General features: G+C 35.9%; 1 protein-coding gene and 1 long non-coding RNA gene across 5 annotated transcripts in view; one reads left to right on the top strand and one right to left on the bottom strand.

Annotated features, from left to right (window-relative positions):
* Window positions 1-22,745, top strand: part of LOC105708929 (uncharacterized) — a 95,224-nt gene that overhangs the window by 22,211 nt on the left and 50,268 nt on the right. Inside the window, exon 4 of one of the 2 annotated variants that reach the window (XR_002478872.1) lies at window positions 6,974-7,286. The exons of the other annotated variant lie outside the window; for it this stretch is intronic. This is a non-coding gene — a long non-coding RNA (uncharacterized LOC105708929). Of the gene's footprint in view, window positions 1-6,973; window positions 7,287-22,745 lie in introns of those variants that run through there. 2 annotated transcript variants of the gene reach the window in all.
* The window catches only part of SLC38A11 (solute carrier family 38 member 11), a 57,242-nt gene continuing 45,993 nt past the window's right edge, over window positions 11,497-22,745 (bottom strand). For all 3 annotated transcript variants that reach the window (XM_012440667.3, XM_012440668.2, XM_064382663.1), the window contains one exon: window positions 11,497-12,011. In XM_012440667.3, the coding sequence (XP_012296090.1) occupies window positions 11,718-12,011 (294 nt within the window). In that variant the 3' untranslated portion in view covers window positions 11,497-11,717. The remainder of the gene's footprint in view (window positions 12,012-22,745) is intronic.

The following is a 22,745-nucleotide window of genomic DNA, read 5'->3' as shown; positions in this document are numbered from 1 at the left end:
CTATGAAATATGTGTTTAAATGTTTGGAGATAAAATTGTTTTGAATTCATATACTTATTTTCTGTTCAATTTTAAGATTATGGGAATTTTACCAAATGTTACAGATGTATGTATTTTATTTATTTATTTATTTATTGTTGGGAAGAGAGTCTTGCTCTGTCACTTAGACTTGAGTGAAGTAGCCTGATCACTGCTCACTGCAGCCTCAACCTCCTGGGATCAAGGGATCCTCCCACCTCAGCCTTCTGAGTAGCTGGCACTACAGGTGCATACCACTACGCCTAGGTAATTTTTGTATTTTTCATAGAGATGATTTTTGCCATGGTGCCCAGGATGGTCTTCAACTCCTGGGCTCAAGTGATGTGTCTGCCTCAGCCTCCCAAAGTGTTGGAATTACTGGCATGAGCCATCCCTCCCAGCCTACAAAATTTATTGCTGTTATATCTGCATCTCCAAAATCTTGATTTTTAAGGACACCATTATAATTACTCCTTTACCTTGAACCATATGCCCACATAGCAACCTTGGAATACAATGCCTGCAACACCACAGGTACCATCAATAAAGTTACAGAAAATAGTGTTTGTTGTTGTTTTAAAAAAGGTTTTTCTTCCCCTTAAAGTGTGTCTCTAGGAATATAGAGACAAAATATTATGCTTTAAATCCATTTAAAACAGATCACGTCTGACAGTTAATATTTTTGGATGGTAATATTCACTGTTGATGTGTGGCAAAAGGACCTTCATGTATACTTGTGAAATTTTAAATTAGTGTAGTTTACCTCGATTTTGAGTTTACAACAACAAAAAAGCAAGAGCCTTAAAATTTTTATATTCTTTAATTAATAATTCTATTTTTAAAAAAATTTATTAAGAATAACATGAAATATGATAAAATAGAATCACATGAGAGAATGTTCATTAAGTTAATTTATAACACAAATGAGAAATACCCTAAAAACGGAACAATAGGAGAATGATTATGGAACATATGAAAAGTGGAATGTTATACAGCTGATAAAAATCAGGTCTGCCATGAAGAATTTTAATGGCAGGGAAATGCTCATAATATGATATTCAAAACATGGACCTAAGACTCTCATATAGTATTATCTCAATCTAGTGACAACATGCATAGAAAAATGACTGGAGGGTAATAAACCAAAATATGAATAGTGTGTTAACTTTTTATCTTTATGTTATGTTATTAAGTTTACTTATAATGTGCTTTATATATATATATATATATATTTTTATTTTTATTTTTTTTGAGATGAAGTCTCACTCTGTCGCCTGGGCTGGAGTGCAGTATTGCAATCTGGGCTCACTGCAACCTCTGACTTTTGGGTTCAAGCGATTCTCCTGCCTCAGCCTCCCAAATAGCTGGGATTTCAGGCACCTGCCACTGTGCCTGGCTAGTTTTTTAAATTTTTGGTAGAGATGGAGTTTCACTATGTTGGCCAGGCTGGTCTTGAATTCCTGACCTCGTGATTTGCCTGCCTTGGCCTCCCAAAGTGTTGAGATTACAAGCATGAGCCACTGCACCTGGCCATTTTATAATTTTTAATAAAATAAGACACAAATGCAAACTGTAATTAATTCAAAAATATAAGATAATGTGTGTAAAATATCCACTCTCGAGTTGAACAATGACTTCTATAAAAATTATTAAAAAACTCTTAGATAAAAAAATACATTTGGCCACATAAAGTGAAAAATGTCATTAAGTAAAAAATAAAATTAAAAGATAAATACAAAATTTACTTTAATTACTATTTATATTATTCATAATGGCATAACACTACTAATTCCTCAAGGAAAAAAACCAAGACCCAGTGGAAGAAAATTAAGTAAAATACAGTGAATAAGAGTAATTCAAATGATCAATAAACATAAGAAAAACTCTCACGGAAGCCTAGCATATGATAATTTCTTCACTTTAAAGATAAGGAAAATGAAGATGAAAAGGTCATATCATTTGCTTACATAAACAGTGACGATTTCAGATTCACCCTTGGAACTTCGTATCTCATGACCTGTCACTATCGGGATTTAGGAAACCAACTGGCCTTCATCTAGATAAGACTTCTGTCTTACTTCCTTTTTTCCTCAGCTTTATTCTGGCACAATTAACAAATAAAAATTTTATATATTTAAGATGTACAGCAGGACGTTTTCATATCTGTGTATGTTGTGAAATAATTACCCCAATTGAGCTAATTAACATATTTATTACCTCATATAGTTACTTTTTTTTTTTTAGTGTTAGTGAAAACACTTAAGATCTCTTAGCAAATTTCTGGTATACAATCTGGTATTATTAACTATAGCCAGCATGGTATACATTAGACCTCTAAAACTTATTTATCCTGCATAACTGAAACTTTTTACCTTTTGACCAACATTTCTGCCAGCACACCCCTCCACCCCTCCCAGCCCCTGGCAATCACCATTCCACTCTTGACTTTTATGATTTTTTGGATTCTCATGTAACTGAGATTATGCATTATTTGTCTTTCTGTGTCTGGCTCATTTCACTTAGAATAATATCCTCCAGGTTTATCCATGTTTGCAAAAGGCGGGATTTTCTTCTTTTTAAGAAAATATTTTTTGTGATTCCCCTTATTATCAAGAGCTCTTGAGGTTAGAATGAGGAATATTCCCCCTTCCCTGAACACCAGACCTTCACTAAATTTAAATTAAGTTGTATGATGCAGTTACTGCTTCCTTACAAATAGATTATATTTCTTTGATTAAGTTATTAATGTCACCAAAATAATTGCATGTTCACTGTTATTAAAGTCAAAATGTATTTTAAGTGACTTTTCAGACAACTTGGAGAGTATGTTTTATGATATTGAATATCCTATATTTAGCCAACCACTTAATCTAGAAGCAACATAAATTTTAGAGTAATTTTTATGACTTTCATATATGTAACTATTAAGTTACACTCTTTTGCATTCAAACATAAGTACTATATTCAGGCTTTAAATGTTTATTGCAATGATTACCGTGTCCATAGCCCACCTCCTATTTGTTTGACAATAGATATGACTCTAAAAGCATATTCCCATGCTGAAAATTTTCTGATGTATTCATTAGGGCTTCTAAATACAAACTAGAAATCAACAGGTTGTCTTTAAGGTTTCTCCATTTGTAGCGTTATTTCTACCATAGTTAGAAAGAATTAGCCAGTTGTGATCTAAATGAAAGGTGTGGCTGGTGTGTTTCAATTTTAGGCACTGATGATGAAAAAAATGTTTTATTTTATCTTTTTGAGACAAGGTCTTGCTCTGTTGCCCAGGCTGGAGTGCAGTGGTATGATCATGGCTCACTGCAGGCTCAGTCTCCCAGGCTCACGTGATCGTCCTGCCTCAGCCTCCTGAGTAGCTGGGCCCACAGGCATAAGCCACCAAACTCGGCTAATTTTAAAATATTTTTTGCAGAGATGGGGGTGGGGCGTGATTCATGATGTTGCCCAAACTGATCTGAATCTCGTGGGCTCAAGCGATCCTTTCACTTCAGCCTCCTGAGTAGCTGGGACCACAAGTGCGTGCCACTATGTCTGCCTAATTTGCAAAAAAAAAATGTTTTTGACCACATGATTACAGGTAGAACAGACACAAATGGGCTTAAGTGTTATAGCCAAGAACCTTTTGTCTTTCTCAGGTCTCTGAAAGGTTACCCCACATTCTCATCAGTAACAGAAGCCCTAGTGTGGGTATAATAGACTCTCCAAGAAGTGACTGCTTATTTAACTGTTTCCTAGCTAATTCTGATAGGTCCTCCTCCCAAAAGACAAGTTTCCTTTTATGCTAGTGCTTCTCAAACTTGAATGTGCACATGAGCGACCTGTGGCTCTTATTAAGATGCAGATTCTGGTTCAGTAGGTTTGAGGTGAGGCTTGAGATTCCGTATTTTTTAGCGACCCCAGGTGATGCCAATATTTTTGGTCCACAGACTATGCTTTTTGGGGCAATGTAGTACAACCACCTTCCAGCATGAATCACCAGTAGATGCTGCACATTTGTGCACCCAGTTATGGGTTTGATGCATTTGTGTTTATCTACGGTTAGGGTTTGTTCTGCATTTAGTGAATCTTCTCCATTCAAATGGAGCAATTACGGAATTTGTGGATCTATTTGCCACAATTATTAAACCATTTAATTTTTCCTGCAAATGATCCTTTCCTTAAGTAGGAAAGCAGGAATTATGACGAGAAGGAAGAGAATAAGAACAAGTTTTGCATGCTTCTCAGCAGTGACAACAAAAATTCTAGCACATGGATAGACCCAGTGGTAAAATAAATATGAAATTGTTGAAGGGTCCCTGTACTCCCTGTGAACTCCCATGCTTCCTGGGGTCCTAAATGCTGGGAATCTGGTGCTTCATGGCATGGCTATATATCTGCTTTATCGTCTCCAGGTTGTCTTCCCTTCCCTTTCTTAAGCACCCTGCCAAAATCATCTGGCATTGTCCAATCCATCCATTTTCTTGAACACTTATTTTGTACAAGGTGGTCTAAACATGGGAAAGGAATGAATGGTCTCTATATTAAAGACATGCAAAAGTAAATATCAAAGGTGTTCCATAACAGCTATATTTTATTTCAACTGAAAACACAAGGCAGTATCTAGAAACTCAACATTAGAAGAGAACTTAAAAATCATTAAGTTCAATTCTTACCCAGAACATTGAGGGCAATTGTCTGTCAAATCTTCGTTTAATTTGTTCCAGGAACAGAAGGTTCACTAAGACCCAGGGTAGTTTATGCCAATACTCGTCAGCTCTAATTGTTAGAAAGTTCTTATTCATAATGGATGACTCTTTCTATTAAGACATATACTCACAGGTTACTGAGGAAGAAAAGTTATTGTCTGCTGGTGAAGGCTGGGGAGACCTCTTAGAGAAGGAAATATTTGGGCAGAATCTTATATTCTACCGGAATTTAGGAAAGTGGAGAGAATTTGGGAGGGCAGCATTCTCATTCTCTCAGAATTACGTTTCCTAATTCTTCATCTAGATCCTCTAATTATGCTCCAGTGTTAATGGATATCTCTACTTTAAATACCGAAAAGCCATCAACAATGTGTCAGACACCACAGTATCATTCCATAGATGATGTTTGAGCAAACAAGTAAGCTTTTCAGATTCCCCTCACTCATAAAGCAGATGATTATCCACCCACTACAGCTGCGCCTGCTCTAATCTAATTCTAAAAGGCTAGATTTATCCAGAGGGCAAACGAAGTAGGCAGACGCACAGCTGTTGTTTGGAGAACAGTACAGTACAGTGTTGCGGTGAAAAATAACACTGGCTGAAGATAAGCTCAGTAGATCTGTGGGAGCACAGCTTTGAGCCATGTGGTTTCACTGGCTGAAAATAAGCTCAATAGATCTGTGGGAGCACGGCTTTAAGCCATGTGGCTTCACAGTGGGAGCTGGTCAACCCTGTTACCCATCTGGATGGGATGGTTTCTATTTAAAGCCATCAACCCAAGTTTCAGTTTTATGTAAGGCAGACGTTTTCTGGGCATCCCTTTGCATGGAGAACAAAGTGACCAGAAATGCAATTCAGAATATAAATAACAGAGTACATATGTGTAAGGGAATGGAAAACATGTATATATTGATAGCTTCCATGTGATTTTTTTTTTTTTTTTTTTGAGATGGAGTCTCACTCTGTTACCCAGGCTGGAGTGCAGTGGCACAATCTCGGCTCACGGAAACCTCCGCCTCCTGGGTTCAAGCTATTCTCCTGCCTCAGTCTCCCAAGTATCTGAGATTACAGGCACCCACCAACACACCTGTCTAATTTTTGTGTTTTTAGTAGAGACAAAGTTTCACCATGTTGGCCAGGCTGGTCCCGAACTCCTGACCTCAGCCTCCCAAAGTGCTGGGATTACAGGCATGTGCCATTGCGCCCAACCATGATTTTTTAAAGAAAGAGAGTAGCATTTGTTTTGGGACTAAAACGATGAAAAGATGTGGGGTAAAAGTGTGTGTGCTTTTTTTTTTTTTTTTTTTTTGAGGGGGAATAGTGCGTCTCCTAGAAACCTGGAGATTGGGACCTCCCTGAGGAAGTCAGAGGGAAATATTCCTTGTTAATTAATTTGGAGAAGAAGATGAAAAATGAGAGGAGTAGAGAAGGAGCTCAGAAGGTGAAGTCTGAGAACTGGTTGAAGGCCTTTCTTTGAGATGTGACCCTTTCTTGCAACCACTCTAAATATTTAAGAGATGCAACAACAATATCAAACATTTACACGCAGCATGATGTAAGTGGATTTTATGGAAACTGATGAAGGGATTGTGTTTTGTGTCTAAAATGTTATAGAACTTTACAGATATGAAACAAAAGAACAATGGTTTATGGCAGCATAGGGGCATATGAGAAAGAAAGCCAGAAGAATTTGCAGGAACTGTGGAGTAGGCTTAGAATTGTGAAAGGGGCACGTCCACAGCTGACATTTAGCTTTCACATATAAAATTGTTTGTTCCTGGAAAACTTCCTACCTGAAACTAACAATTTTTTTAAATTGCTTATTTTTTTTAAAAGAAATGTCTATTTCCAAAGGTCAGGCTGTCTTCCAGAATAGGGAAGGTCTCCCACTATGTTTGTACTATCGCAATAGCCCCTACAAAACCCTAGGGGTTTTCAAACCCTGTTTTTCTAAATGTTTAAGCTTATTTCACTTCCCTTGTCTATTCTTACAGCTTAAAAAACATCTAAATTCATTTTGAAATGCTTTGAGACATAGAGCATATAAAACCCAAGGTCATATTACTCAATTTCCACTCTACATCTTTCACATAGGGATGCAGTAGTTAAAAACTGTAGCTTAGAAAATTCTTAAGACTTTACAAGAAAGCTAAATTTTATTAGAAAAGTCATAAATCACTCAAAGACTGCCTTCTTGGAATAAAATAATTTTTACTTTTTCCCAGAAGATACTTTATTGTTTTATCTTCCAGCACCTAAAGATTTAAAGAACAATGTTGTTATGTGATGGGACTCGACTGCAGGAAGCCTGAACTGAATTCGTTTTTCTGAAACTGGCCTTGCTATCCTCTGGCAAAACAAAATCTAAACATGAAAATGCATCGCTGTCACTGTGCCTTGAAAATAAGTTTCAAACGTCTTTGAAAATTTAAACTGCAAGCTGAGATACAGCTTGAGGTGTTTTTCTTAAATTGTTCCTAAACTGCCTCTTCTCAGTGCAACGTCAAATTACTGAGCTGTCTGCTAAAGTTAAGCAAGGTGATGAGTGTACCTAAACAATAAATGCATTTGGGTTGAAAGTTTTGACTCTTTGTTTCTTTTGAAATAATAGTAAGTGAGGGGGAAAAATATAGGGCTTCCTGCTAGGGTATAACTTTAAAGGGGTTAAATACATATAAATTAGATAAATTTGAGTCCTTAAATGTTTTTCAAGCATCTTAAATGAGTAAGATATATGAGCATACACTGACAAAAAATAAAACTATGACATTGTCTCAGGTGTCAAGGAGCTTATAATTAAAAAAACTAAAAGTACATGTTAATTTAGTGATGGAAAAGTGAAAAAATATGTGTAGACTGGTGTGTACTTCAGAGGTTTTAAGAATATTTAAGCGTATTTCAAGTAATTTCCTCTGAAGGGTATATGCATAGTATACATGAATACTATCATAAAAATGCCAAAGCCAAATATATTGATAATCTTTGTTTTCGATGAGCAAACATTAATGAAATGAAAAAGTGTCTTATAAAAGACAACCAGGTAAATCCTTTATCTGAATGATGTTATCAAGAACATTGTTCATAACAGTTTTACTCATATTCCCTATGTAATTTTCCAAGTAAGCCATTCTGCTGAGAGTTTAGTCCTTGGAAAACTTAGTGTTCTTTTGAAAAACTGGTATATTTTCTTCCTTCTCACAATGACAGCCATGAAGCTCAGGCAACCTTCCCTGAGTGCTGACAGGCTCAGAATCAGGCCTCCAACTCAATCAGCATAGCTGTGTCGATTTTGGGTTGTAATCTCTGTATTCTCCCATGTCCCTTGTCATTGTTCTTCACTAATATTATTGTCTTGGTTTCTCCTCTTCTCACTGCAAGTATCTCTAGATAGACGATTTTTCAAAGAGGCAAAGGATAACACATTTAACATGTACTAATCACTCTCCCTTCTGTGTCTCCAGCCTCATTGTCTTCCCTGAGATCTGGGATGGTATTCCTAAGTCTTGCTTGTATTCTGCCCTGTCCTTTAAACAGATGGCTCCATCTAGCACTTTCTGGCGTCCAACTTCCAACTTTTTTCAAACGTGATTCCTGAACCAGCAGCATCAGCATCAGCTGGGAACTTTTCAGAAATGCAAATTCTGAAGCCCCACTCCAAGTACTGAATCAGAAACTGCGGGGGTGAAGCCCAGCAATCTGGTTTTTACAAGGGCTCCAGGTGATTCTGACACATGTCCAAGTTTAAAAGGCACTACTCTAGAAGAAGACTGGGCTCTTTCCTTTCTTTCCTGGTCTATGTGTTCTCCAGGTCACAGCATCTCTGGTCTACTCTACATATTTGCTCTTCCATCCTGGCAAATTCTGTATACATTTTTAGAGTAAGTATAAATTCTTAAAGAGCCTATTCTATTGAGGTAGCAAATTATTATCCTTGCCACAGTTAGTAAAGCATTCATGGGTACCCTTACTGATGGGTGACCGTGAGTGACCTCATGGTCACTCACCGATTCATGCTGGGGCCACTCTTGGACTACCTGACAATACTTGCTCCAATCAATAACCACTCCTAATTAAAAGACAGACTATTATTCCTTTCCTAAGCAAGGCTACAGCAGATAAACCAGAAGGAGACCTATTCTGTTCAATAACTGTATCTTTAATTAAACAGATGTGTACAGTATGACTTCAACAGAGGACTAATTGAAAATTTCTTAGTTTGATTCAGTCTCCTTTTAAGAAAAACAAGAGGCAACAATTATTGTTTGACATCACTGGAAATAGTCCAGGCAAGGCAGTTTACCCATTCTCCCATCCAAGTACTAACCAGGCCCAGACCCTGCTTAGTTTCCAAGATCAGATGAGATTTGATGCATTGAGGATGGTATGGCCGTAGACAATTTACCCATTCTGATGTTTGAAGATGGTTCAAGTTAGCGTTGTTAATAAAGATTCTATAATAAATGAATAATGACTCAAATTTTAAACTACACAGATGCTATCCAACTTATGTTTTTAAAGGAAGTGTATTGCTAGATGTTCTCATTTGTGTGTAAATGTATGATTCCTGCCTACCGCCACATTTTTAGAGTTAAGAAGCACTTAGTGTAGTGACAGTTTCAAAAACCGCTTTAAGACCTTTAAGTTGCTTTGTGAGGGGCAACAAGTGGGAGGGGTGGGAAGATTTTCAGGGGAATCTTTTACTGAATTGAGGCAGAAAATAGATTGGGGGGTGGGGCTCTTGCAGTTATGCATGGTGGCAAAATAAACATGCAACTATTATTGCAAAATAAACGTGAGTTCCTAAGATTTATTCAATTATAATTTGAAAGATACTGGTAATCCATGCAGCTAATAACTGGGTCATAAGCAGTCTTGTTCTGTAGCTGATTAAAAACAAATAAACTAAGAAATATTTATTAGGTAGTAATGCTGCACTCAGTTCCTACAAGGAGCTTTCATCTACTTGAAGAGTATGAAGCAACATCAAAGTACAAGATAAGAGATGGTTATGTGCTATCGTGTTATCCTTGACCTACTCCTCTTTGTACATGCATAGAGATCTCATCCCTCATGACTTTATTTAGTAACTATGTAGGTCAGTGTTTCTCAGTCTTCAGCAATGTAAGGACACACTGCGGTAAAAATTTCTTACATGGAATGAAAGCATTTTTATTATATTTTACCTAAACATGTACCAATCTAAAAACAGGCACAAAATGCTTAGCCTTATGACCTTTAACTATAAAAAAACAAATTTATAAGTTAAATACAGAAAAGCTATCCAACAGAATTTAAATTAATTTATTGGCAAGGATAATGTTTTATTGAAAAAAAACAAACCACCACTAAAACCTTGAGCATTGTTCTACCTGCTAAAATGCATCTTCCTTTGTGTTCAACAGGCCTTTCTCAGTGTGAGTCACACAATGACTCAACTCTCACCACTTTATTCAAACTGCTGTGAACCTACCCTTAATACACTTCCTGTAGGATTTTTTTTTTTTTGCATTTGATTTGTACAAACTCATCATATGTGTATTAGCTCTGCTTGTGATAGAGTCTCGTTATTTGGCAAAAATTAATATAGTACCACAGATGGACAACTTGGTTGGAATACAAATGAAATGGAAATCTTAGGTGATACTTGATACAAGGAGGCCATCCAGATGGCCCCAAATTTTCAGGCTACTTTTTAAAGATTGCCATATATATGAAGACACAAAATCTTCATTCAAAAATCATTCAAAAATCTTCAGTAAAAACTGAGGGCATCTGTGGTGGGCACAGCTGTGTCTCCCAGATCCCCCTGCAAGGAAGCATGTGGTAACAAAGCTATCAGCAGACCGCCTCCAGCTCTCAGTTCCTTTAGGGTTTGCTCTGCTGCAAAGAGCTGCCTAGCCCAAGAACTCATCCTCCTCCAGATGTCTACATTCGATGATTGATGGAGGCAGCAGTATCAAAACCTGCCTATTTCCCCCGAACGCGGACAATTCTGATAGGTCATGTACACACCAGCTTCCCCATGGGGTTGGCTGAGGTCAGCCTGCATTGCAGTTCTTCCCTTCCCTACCGATCCTGCTTTCCCCTCTCTTCTGTTAGTTATGACAAACTCCGTCTCAGTATTTGCTTCCAAAGACCCAGTCAACAAGAGCTCCCAGAAATCTCTCCGAGGAACCCTGAGTGGACTGAGAATCCTTCTTCTATAGCCCCGATTCTTCTCACACATTTCTAGTCTCAAAGTGCAGCTTCCAGTTGTACATTCCTGACCACACCTCAAATTCAGCAGGTCCAAATCTGATGTGTAACCAATCTCATTGGCTTTTGCCACAGAAACTGTGTCTTGCCCCCACAACCCCCATTTTATAATGGCGTTACCATTGTATTCCCACGGCATCAGAAGATGGGAGGTGATTTGATTCCTCACACACCTTGCTCCTCACAGCCAGTCTATGTTTCAGGCTTCCTTGCATGGAATGTCCTTTGCTCATTTCTCCAGGGATCCACTTCCCTTTAAACAAGGAATGCAGCTAAAATTTATGTATTATTTTCAATAATTTTGGGTTTCCCTTCCCTTCCTTTCAATTCCACAGACTCTTAAGGACAAAGAAAAAAATCCACCCCTCCTCCCCCGCCAAAGGACACCTACACAAAATTCCAACCCACAATCACCTACTTATTTTGGAGCACAATATTCTGGTTTGCATATTAAATAAATGGGGGATGGCAGAAAATGCTAAATGCTTCACTCTCCTTTCTTCAATTAGCAGTAGTGTAGTGCAGTCATTAGAACAAAACATTTATTTTCTTCCAGTTAAAGGTAAAATACATTCAATTTTTCTTTTCTTTATCTTTTATATTGCACTAAAGAGTCATGAAAACCAAGTCTTGATAAATGCCAAAATAATAATTTTACAATATAAATAGAGACTAAAACATCTGTAAATGTTACGTGGCTTAAATTCTATGAAAACATACATATTTTTTAAAGCAGTCAACTCACTGAAAGACACTAATATTTAAAATAGAAAGTTGTGTTGTCTGCTGAACGTGAGAATCTGAGGTATTTGTGAGAGAGAAATTGTCAGGAAAGCAGTAGAACATTTCCTGTCCGTGGGTGCAGTCTTGAGGATTTGTAACAGCCATGACGAATCCAAAAACCATCACCACAGCACCAATAGGAAGCATGACACAAGACATAATCTTATCCGAGTGTGTCTTTGGTTCTTCAGACAGTTTCAGATAACAGGCTGATGGAATGATAAAAATGAGGGGAGTTGCACAGAGCACACCCTGCATGATGAAAACAAGAAACAAGATAAGGTTACTAGATGGAAACATTCTTTGGACAGCTTTTTAAAGCACTTACAAAATGTATCTTTCATGCACATGTTAAACATTTGATATGTTCAGTTAAATCAAAGAAGGGAAAGAAAATAATTCTAAGAAAGACTTAGAAATAGGTTTTGCCTTTTCCACTGGCATATTTACAGATGAAAATAATAAAACAGTATAACAATATCAGACTTAAGAAAATGTTATCAGAAAATAATATAGAAAATAAAGCAGATGATAGGACTGACTTCTGGCACTCTTGACATTTCCCATATTTTCAGTTCATCACATTTCCTTATATTCTTCTTTTAAAATTACTGTGTATCCACTATGTACTTCAAACAAGAATGTCTATTTGTCATTAGTATGTAAGAGGGAAATTTTGGGAAATTGTATAGGGGATGTGATGTCTTTCTTCTTTACCTGAGCTTGTGTGGAAGTTGTGCCTATCTGTGTGAGAAAGAAAAACTATAACCCTAAGACATTTAACATGAAATAGCATTTCTAAATCCTCTTTCAAATAAAACTAAGCACATCAGTTACCGAAAAAGCTGACAGCAGAGCTAAATGACTATAACTCATTCGCCCTTCCCCACATTAGCTAGGAATAAACCCAATTAAGAAGAAATGTCAGATTTAAAATAATGAGTAGTAGAATTGTCTATTACAAAAATACCAACAGCTATTGATGTCAAAGGAAGAGACTTTCTCCTCAAATAGGCTAATTCACACTAAAAACTTAGCAAATAATACAAATGTTAACATTTAATGCATTTTACGTAATATGTTTTCCTAATTACGTTAAATTTTAATCAGCATAGTTAAAAATGTAACATATTAATAAAATACATTAAAATTTTATGACAAATATTCTCTTAAGTCATAAAACATACATTAAAAAATAAATTTTATTGTGTATATTTGAGGTTTACAACACGCTGTTATAGAATACTTACAGATAGTAAAATGATTATTGTATTGAAGTAAATTAACATATCTATCATCTCACATAGTAACTTCTTTGGTGATGAGAGCAGCCAAAATCTACTCAATTAACAAAAGTCCCAAACATAATACAATTTTATAAATTACAGCCCTCATATTGTACATTAAATCTGTAGACTTGTTCATCCTACATATCTGTTACTTTGAATTCTTTGACCTACCTCTCTACATTTCCTCCCTTTGTTTCCTGCCCCTGGTGATCACAGTTTTATTCTTTTACATCAAAGTCTCTGTATTAGACATTTAAAAATTATTCCATATATGAGAGATCACGTAATATTTTGCTTTCTCTGTCCTACTCATTTCACTTAACATAACATTTTTCAGGTCTATTCATGCTGTGACTAATGGCAGGATATCCTTTTTTCAAGGCTGAATAATATGCCATGTTATAAACAGATCTATATGACATTTTCTTGATACATTCATACATTAATGAACACTGAGCTTGTCTCCATCTCTTCACTATTGTGAATAATGCTTCAATAAATATGGGAGTATAGATATCTTTATAAGGTGGTGATTTCATCTTTTTTGGGTATATACCCAGAATAGATATGCCTGGGTCATGTGGAAGTTCTATTTCTAATTTCTTTAGGAACCTCCATTCTGTTTTCCATATTGACTAGTCCAATGTACATTCCCACCAGCAGTATACTAGGGTTCCCTTCTCTCCACACTTCTGTCAACATTTGTAGGTTCTGGCCTTTTTCGTTATAGCCATCCTAAAGGGTATGAAGTGATATTGCCTAGTGGTTTTAATTTGCATTTCCTGATGATTAATGATGTTGAGCACTTTTTTCATATACCTGTTGGCCATTTTCATGTCTTCTTTAGAGAAATATCTGCTGGGGTCCTTTACCTATTTTTTAATCAAGTTACTTGCTTTTATGCAATTGAGTTATAAGAATTATTTGTAAATTTTTTTATCATAACCCCTTATCAGATGGTTTGCAAATATTTTTCCCAGTCTTCTGTAGGTTGTCATTTGTTGTGGCTTTTGTTTTAGTTTTTGTTTGTTTTCTCTGCAGAGGTCTTTTAGTTTGATGTAGTCCTATTTATTTATTTTTGCTTTTATGATGTGAGGTTTTAGTGTGATATTCAAAAAAATAATTTCCAAGGCTAACGTCAAGGAGATTTTACCCTATGTTCTCTTTTAGGAGTTTTAAAATTTTGGGCCTTACATTTAGACATCTTATCCATTTTGAATTTATTTTTGTGTATGGTGTAAGATCAGGGTCCAATTTCACTCTTTTGCACTTAGGAATCCAGTTTTGCCAGCATCATTATTGAAAACTGTCATTTCCCCATTGTATCCTCTTGGTACCCTTGTAGAAAACTAGTTGACTCTAATTTTGTTGACTATACGTTTAGATTTATTTCTTGGCTCTCTTTTATGTTCCATTGGTCTATATTTGTGTTTCATGCCAGTACCATACTGTTTCAATTACTGCAGCTTTATAATATCATTTTTTTTCTAAAAAGGAAGAAAAAAAGAAAGAAAAAAAAGGAAGAAAGAAAGAAAGAAAAAGAATGAAGAAGAGGAAGAAAAAGGAAGAGAAAAAGAGAGAGAGAATGAGATTATTGCTTTCTTGCCCAGGCTAGAATGCAGTTTAGTAATGGGTATTGAAAACCTCTTTTATACCAATAATTATACTTAATGTCGACAGGAAGGAATAAGGGAAGAAAATAACAAACAAGCAGCCAACCAATATTTCATTTAAACCTATGAAATGCTATGCGATTACTGAGGAGTGATTTACTTCCAATTATATAGTCACTTTTGGAATAGGTATGAGGTGGTAATGTATGTTTTGTGTATTTGAAGTGGAGAGTTCTAGAAATGTTTATTAAGTTTACTTGTTCCGGGTCTGAGTTCAAGTCCTGGATGTCCTTGTTAATTTTCTGTTTCATTGATCTATAGAATCATTAGCTCTTCTTGTTACATTGATCCTTTTGCCATTATGTAATGTCCTTCTTTGCCTCTTTTGATCTTTGTTGCTTTAAAGTCTATTTTATCAGAGGCGAGAATTGCATCTCCTGCTTTTTATTTATTTGTTTATTTTTACTCTCTGTTTGGTGGGTAAATCTTCCTTCTTCTCTTTGTTTTGAGTCTTTGTGTATGTTGCATGTGAGATGAGTCTGGATGCAGCATACCGATGGGTTTTGGCTTTTTATACAATTTGAATATATATGAGTTTAACACTGCCATTTGATGCTAGCTGGCTGTTTTGCCCATTAGTTGGTGTAAATTTTTCATTGTGTTGATGCTCTTTGCTTTTTGATATATTTTTGGAAAAGCTGATATTGGTTGTTCCTTTATATGTATAGCACTTCTTTCAGAAGCTCTTGTAAAGCAGGCCTGGTGGTGGTGAAGTCTCTAAGTACTTGTTTGTTCACAAAAGATTTAATTTTTCCTTCGCTTATAAAGCTTAGTTTGGCTGGATATGAAATTCTGGGTTGGAAGTTCTTTTCTTTAAGGATGTTAAATATTGGTCTCCACTCTTTTCTAGCTTGTAGGGTTTCTGCTGAGAGATCTACTATAAGTCTGATAGGTTTTCCTTTATGGGTAACCTGACCTTTCTCTCTGGCTGCCCTTAGTATTTTCTCCTTCATTTCAACCCTAATAAATCTGGTGATTATATGCCTTGGGGTTAGTCTTCTTGAAGAATATCTTTGTGGTGTTCTCTGTATTACCTGGAGTTGAATATTACCCTGCCTTGCTAGGTTGGGAAAGTTTTCCTGAATGATATCCTGAAGACTATTTTCCAACTTGGATTCATTCTCTTCGTCACCTTCAGGTACACCTATCAAACGTAAATTAGGTCTTTTCACATAGTCCCATATTTCCTGGAGACTTTGCTCATTCCTTTTTATCCTTTTTTTCTCCAATCTTATCTTCTCGTTTCATTTCACTAAGCTGTTCCTCGAGATCTGATACCCTTTCTTCTGCTTGATCAATTCGACTGTTTAAACTAGTGCATACTTTGCGAAGTTCTCGTGTTGTGTTTTTCAGCTCCATCAATTGACTTATATTCCTCTCTAAATTGTCCATTCTCATTAGCATTTCATCAAACCTTTTTTCAACGTTCTTAGTTTCTTTGCATTGGGTTAGAACAAGTTCTTTTAATTCACAGAAGTTTCTTATCACCCACATTTTGAAACCTGCTTCTGATAATGGAACACACTTGCTCTCCATTAAGCCTTGTTCCGTTGCTGATGAAGAACTGCGATCCCCTGTAGAGGGAGAGGCATTCTGATTTTGAGTATTCTCTGCCTTTTTAGGCTGGTTTCTTCCCTTCATTATATATTTATCCCTCTGTCATCTTTGTAATTACTGACTTTCTAAGTAGGTCTCTGAGCTGACGTCCGACTTGTTGATTTGCAGCGCCGAAATCTGAGCAATCCACTGCGCCGGCCAAAACAGCGGTGTTAAGATTGATGGTGCTTTTCTGCCCGGGAATCTCCGGACTCTGCACCAAGAACTGCCACACTGAGGCGCCAGCAAAACCGCTGCGCCAGCCACAAGAGTCGCCCTGGTGACCCGTGGGGCTCCTCCGCTGGGAATCTCTTAGTCCATGAGCAACAAAAAAACGTCTGAAAGTGTGGCGTCCTCTCGTTCTCTGCACCCTCACTGGGAGCTACGAGCCTGAGCTGCTAGTGATCAGCCATCTTGGATCTCTCTCTGGAATTCTATAATATCATTTTAAATGGGGAAATGTGATGCCTTCAACTTCACTTCTCTTTCTCAGCATTGCCCTGGCTATTTAGGTCTTTTGTGGTTCTGTAGGAATCTGGGGATTGTTTTTCCTATTTCTGTGAAGAATGCCATTAGAATTTTGATAGAAATTAGATTGAATTTATATATTGTTTTGGGTAGTATAAACATTTTAAAAATATTAATTCTTCAGATCTATTCACAGGATATCTTTCCATTTATTTATACATTCCATTTATTTGTGTCTTTTTCAATTTCCTTCATCAAGGATTTATAGTTTTCAGTATATAAATCTTTCACCTCTTTGGTTAAATTTATTCCAAAATATTTTTGATGCTGTCATAAATGACATTGTTTTCTTGATTTCTTTTTCAGCTAGGTTATTATTTGTGTATAAAAATGCTACTGACTTTTGTACATTGGTTTGTGTCATGAAGCTTTACTGAATTAATTTATTAGTTCTAGCACTATTTTTGGAATCTTTGGGGTTTTCTACATATAGGATCATGTCATCTGCAAATAGAAATAATTTTACTTTTTCTTTTCCAATTTGGATGCCTTTCATCTTTCTTGTCTGATTGCTCTTTCTAGTACCACCAGCGTTATCTTGAAGACAAGTGCTGAGAGTGGGTATCCTTACCTTTTACTGGATCTTAGTAGAAAAGCCTTCAGTTGTTCCTATTAATTATGATGTTAGCTGTGGATTTTTCATAAATAGCCTTTATTATGTTGAGAAATTTCCTCTCTCTATCTATAAACTGTTAAAAGAGTTTCTATCAAGAAATAATGATAAATTTTGTTAAATGCTTTTTTTGCACCAGTTGAGATAATCATGTATTTTTTGTTTTCCCTCTCTCCTTTTCTTTCTTCTTTTTTTTGGAGACAGGGTCTCACTCTGTTGCCTAGGCTAGATTGCACTAGTGTGATCACAGTTCAACCTTAACCTCCTGAGCTCAAGTGATCCTCCCACCTCAGCATCCTGAGTTGTTGAGACTACAGTTGTTAAAACTACAGCCTGGCTAATTTTTTGCAGAGGCGAGGTCTCACTGTGTTGCCTCAGCTGGTCTCTAACTTCTGGGCTTAAGTGATCCTCTCACCTCAGCCTCCCAAAGTGCTGTGATTACAGGTGTGAGCCACTGCACCTGGCTAATCATGTAGTTTTTATTTTTCATTCTGTTAATATAACATTTCACAAACGTTGTTCTCTGAAATAATAAAATATAAATTTTTAATATATAAAATCAGTAACAAATGTGATACTGCTTTACAGCTAAATGCAAGCTTTTCATAAAATGTTTTTCTAAATTTAAAAGTTAATTTGTAAGTATAACAAAAGTAGAAAGAATAATATAATGAAACCCAATGCAACTATCACCTATGGTTTAAAAGCTTTTTGACACATTATTTTGGTAAATTTTCTCCAGGAAAAATAACAGCAAAATAAATTTGAAGTTGGATGATGTAAAATTATAAATTGAACCTTAAAAATAGCTTTAAAATAACTATATTCTCACACCAGTTAATAAAATTGCTCTGTGTTTTACACAAAGCAATATTTCTATACCAGAAATATTATTACTATTATTCCAATAATATAACTTTTTGAATTTTTACAAAAACAAAAGTGTCCAAAGAAAGAATAGTAGAGACTACACTGCATGGAAAATAGTTCCAAAGTAAGAAACATAAGAATGAGAAAATAATAAAAAATACCAAAATTATGTTCTGATTTAAAATATATAGAAAATACACTTTTGCCATTCATAGCATCTGAATTCAAATGAATATCTACAAAAGGACACACACAAAAAAGATTAGTTATCAAATAGCTAGAAGGAAATGTACTATGAATTGCATAGGTTCTATCCTGTTATTTGGAATTAACAGTGCTTTTTAAGTTATGGAAAGTACTGTAAAATTTGGTCTGTATTTATAACAAAAAGTATTACCCTTTGATTTCTTTAAAATAACAATTTATGAAAACAACAGAAAGTAATTCAAATACAAATATATATGAGTGTGTGTGTGTGTGTGTGTGTGTGTGTGTGTGTTTTGAGGTCTCCTCTTTGTAGGAACAAACATGCAGCTAATTCATCTGGAACTGCAGATTATGAAGGTATTATCAGGATGAAAACTGCCCTCAGCTTCTGCTAAGAAGTTGTCATCAGTCAGCCTTTTGGTACTCTTCAAACTTAACTTGCTGGGCAGCGCAAAGCAATGGGTATTCTGTTTATGTTATAATTCGTAAGTGTTGAGAAAATAGCAATTAGAGGAAAAACTATTAGCTAATATTTCTACTGGAAGAAGTCCAGTTGAGTATCTTTTTTAGATACCAGCCACTTTTTTGATATTTAAAAGCTCAATCTTACTAAAGGTTGTTGCTAGAAGTCAAGATCATCAGTAAAATGATAATGTGGTTGCAGCTGATCTATTCCCTATGAACTAGTCTAGCTTATTTGCTGTATTTAATGTAGCCTTGCTTAAGGATACACCACTGACTTTGGAATAATTTCTGAAATTGCTTGACAGGATGTAAAACCATGACTGCTTATTAAAAAGACAACAAAACATAGTCTAAGTTATAAAGGTGGGACAGCACTTATTAATTGATAATAACACTATGGATGCCAGGGCATTTTGCAGCTTGCTGGAGAGAAAGAACAGAAGCTATTGAAGATTTTTATTGCCAGTACAGATTGAAAACATGTCTGAGCTTTCCTATCTGGATAGAAATCTCTCAAATGATTCAGGGAAGCTGGAAACTAAATAAAATAATGCTTACGCATTTTTTAAATTTCTACTTTGTAATCAATCTAAATTCATGAAATTCACTCCTATACTTTAAAAAGAAAGTCTCTTTTGCTCAGGAAATCTTTGGCAACTGGGACTATGGCTCTCTCACCCCAAAGACTGTTTCTCTATCTGGGCTCTTGCTGGCATTTGGCTTGCTTTCTTCCTTCCACTGTAAACTGCACACAATGCTTGATGAGCTGGTTACACTGGCCACAGGCACCAGCTGCTTCATTTTCTCTCTTTGTACTGCTGCAAGCAGAAACCCATAGGGCCCAATTACTGTAGACACCTCTTTTCTCCAATAGCAACATTAGTGCTAAGATGCTAGATTCTTGTTACCAAGAATAGTACTTACGTTTATTTGATTTGCTTCTAAAATGAAACCTTTAAAACTTAGTGTGTGTTTGCTTTGGAAAAATATTTCCTGGTTGTCTACTGCCATGAAAACGAAAAAACAAAAGGAAAGCAAAGTTCTAATTTTTTAAATTTAATAACTAATACAACCTCAAATCATTTTATTCCATATGTTATACTAAATAGTAGCATTTCCCTAATTTTGCAAGATCTGACTCATCTCACCTGTGAAGCTCATTATTCATCTCATCTTTGAAGCTCAGAAGCCAAAAGAATAAAGTCCTAAAATTGTTACCTAAGATAAAAGCCATTAACTACATTTCTAAAGTATTACAATTATTAAGATGAAAGTTATTAACTAAAAATTATTAAGACAAAAACCTTTTAGTTCCATTTTATTTCATCTCCTGGTATGTTTTAACCCATTTATTAAAGTCTATATATATGTATCATAGATTACTCTTAACCTTTCTTACAGATAAACTCAATGCATAGATTTTATAACTTAAAGTGGACAGAGAAATGAGAATAGTTATTTTACATAATTTAAAATCTTATGCTTAGGAAATCTCAGAGCAGTATAATGATTTAAAATGTGAACTTTAGGGTCCAAATGCCTATGTTCAAATCTTGATTTTTTTTACTTGTAACTAGAATGACCTCAGGCTATTTAATCATGCAGTACCTCAGTTTCTTCATCTGTCCACTGAATATAGATAAAAGGAGATGATGCATGCAAAGTACCTGGTACAGAGTATATACTCAATATATGGTAGCTCACATTATTATTACTATTATTATTTTGAGATGGAGTCTCGCTCTGTTGCCCAGGCTGGAGTGCCGTGATGTGATCTTGGCTCACTGCAACCTCTGCCTCCTGGGTTCAAGTGATTCTCCTGCCTCAGCCTCCCTAGTAGCTGGGACTACAGGCACATGTCACCACACCTGGCTAATATATTTTGGATTTTTTTAGTAGAGATGGGGTTTCACCATGTTGGCCAGGCAGGTCTTGAACTCCTGACCTCAGGTGATCCACCTGCATCAGCCTCCCAAAGTGCTGGCCCACATTATGATGATGATGATGATGATAATGATAATGTTATTATTGTATTATTACACATAATGAGCCACAGCTCCTGGCCCACATCATTATTATGAAGTGGAACACAGCATGCTTTGTTACTTCTAATGTGTTGCGTGATCCAGCGTGTATTAGTTACTGACAGACATGATGCTTGATTTGGCTCTATTAGACATGGTAAGTGCCCACACAAAAAGGAGTTGAGTAAAGATTTGAATATGTTATTATGCACACCAGAAGACTTACTGAGGTGAAAAACACACATTCTCAAGTGGTCTGAGAATGAATCCTAGATTTTATTAATTCTTACAAAGTGTTTTGAAACTAGAGTAATTGTCTTGGGTTCTTAGGTCGTAACAGACAATTTAGCACTCTAATTTTTAATGTACGTCTATATAATCAGATTTAAAAAAAATCTAAAGATCTTGAATCATATTTTAAATTTTAAAAATAGTCCTCCAGGACCAGCTCAGATCTTGACTTTATAATAGATATTCACAAGGTACTCTTTTATGACTACTCTGTAATACCAGAATTCTGTCTTAACCAAAAAAAGTTTCCAATATAAGTATGATAGAGAATACTTAATATGATTATGTGCCTACAATTTTTTTGTGTAAATGCCATGGAGATTAGCCATTAACTTCACAGAAAGTAATGGTTAGGTTTACAAAAAATATACCATTCCTGAAAAATGAGCAATATATGTGCACTAGATTAACTTGAAAACAAAAAAATTTGTTGTGCTATCGAGATGTAGTGACTGTTCAGGCAGATAATAAACATATTTTGTCTCACAACAAAATCCTAAAATATCAACAAACAAATTTATGGACTCAAACAAGATAATTCATAAAATAGGAAAAAACAGGGTTTGAAAATCATTATGTTGATTATCTCCACAGCATAGCTGAAAGATTACTACCACTGACAACACCCACCATTTTTTATAACACTTCATTTCCTGGTACTACATTACAGAAAGTATCTTATGTCTAGGAATATTTATAGAAATAGATCCTGAACTGTAGTCCCAAGGTGCAATCACCCATGCAATACTTTGAGCACTGTGTTCTTAGCACTGTGCCAAATACTATGGAGGAGAGGGGAGGTGGTTAAGTATTCTTTTCTTCAAAGAGCTTACCAATTGTTAGGTAAGGCAAGATTATAGACCATTACAACAATACATTACACGAGATAATACATAAATTAAGTCAGCACATTAATGTAGCAGCGATCCATCTACACAAATCAAGGTTGGTATGCGAAATAATTTTTAGTGGCCCTACTAGTCTTTGGCCTATGCAAAATTGGGAAGAAGGTAGAAGTTAACTTCAGCACTTGCTTACTTCCTTATGAGCTTTCCTTCCTTCCACTGTTGGTGGAAAAGACAATTCTCCAGTTCCCTCAGGTTTTTTTTTGTTTGTTTGTTTGTTTTCTTTTTTTTTAATTGCATTTTAGGTTTTGGGGTACATGTGAAAAACATGCAAGGTTGTTGCATTGGTGCATACGTGGCAGTGTGATTTGCTGCCTCCCTTCCCTTCACCTATATCTGGCATTTCTCCCCATGCTATCCCTTCCCAACTCCCCACCCCCCCGCTGTCCCCCTACAACAGACCCCCATGTATAGTGCTCCCCTCCCTGTGTCCATGTGTTCTCCTTGTTCAACACCTGCCTATGAGTGAGAACATGTGGTGTTTGATTTTGTGTTCTTGTGTCAGTTTGCTGAGAATGATGGTTT

This window comes from Aotus nancymaae, unplaced genomic scaffold, assembly GCF_030222135.1.
Source record: "Aotus nancymaae isolate 86718 unplaced genomic scaffold, 86718_ANA_hifiasm-v0.15.2.pri h1tg000029l, whole genome shotgun sequence".
In the NCBI taxonomy this organism is placed as follows: Eukaryota; Metazoa; Chordata; class Mammalia; order Primates; family Aotidae; genus Aotus; species Aotus nancymaae.
This window is presented reverse-complemented; position numbering and strand designations above follow the sequence as displayed.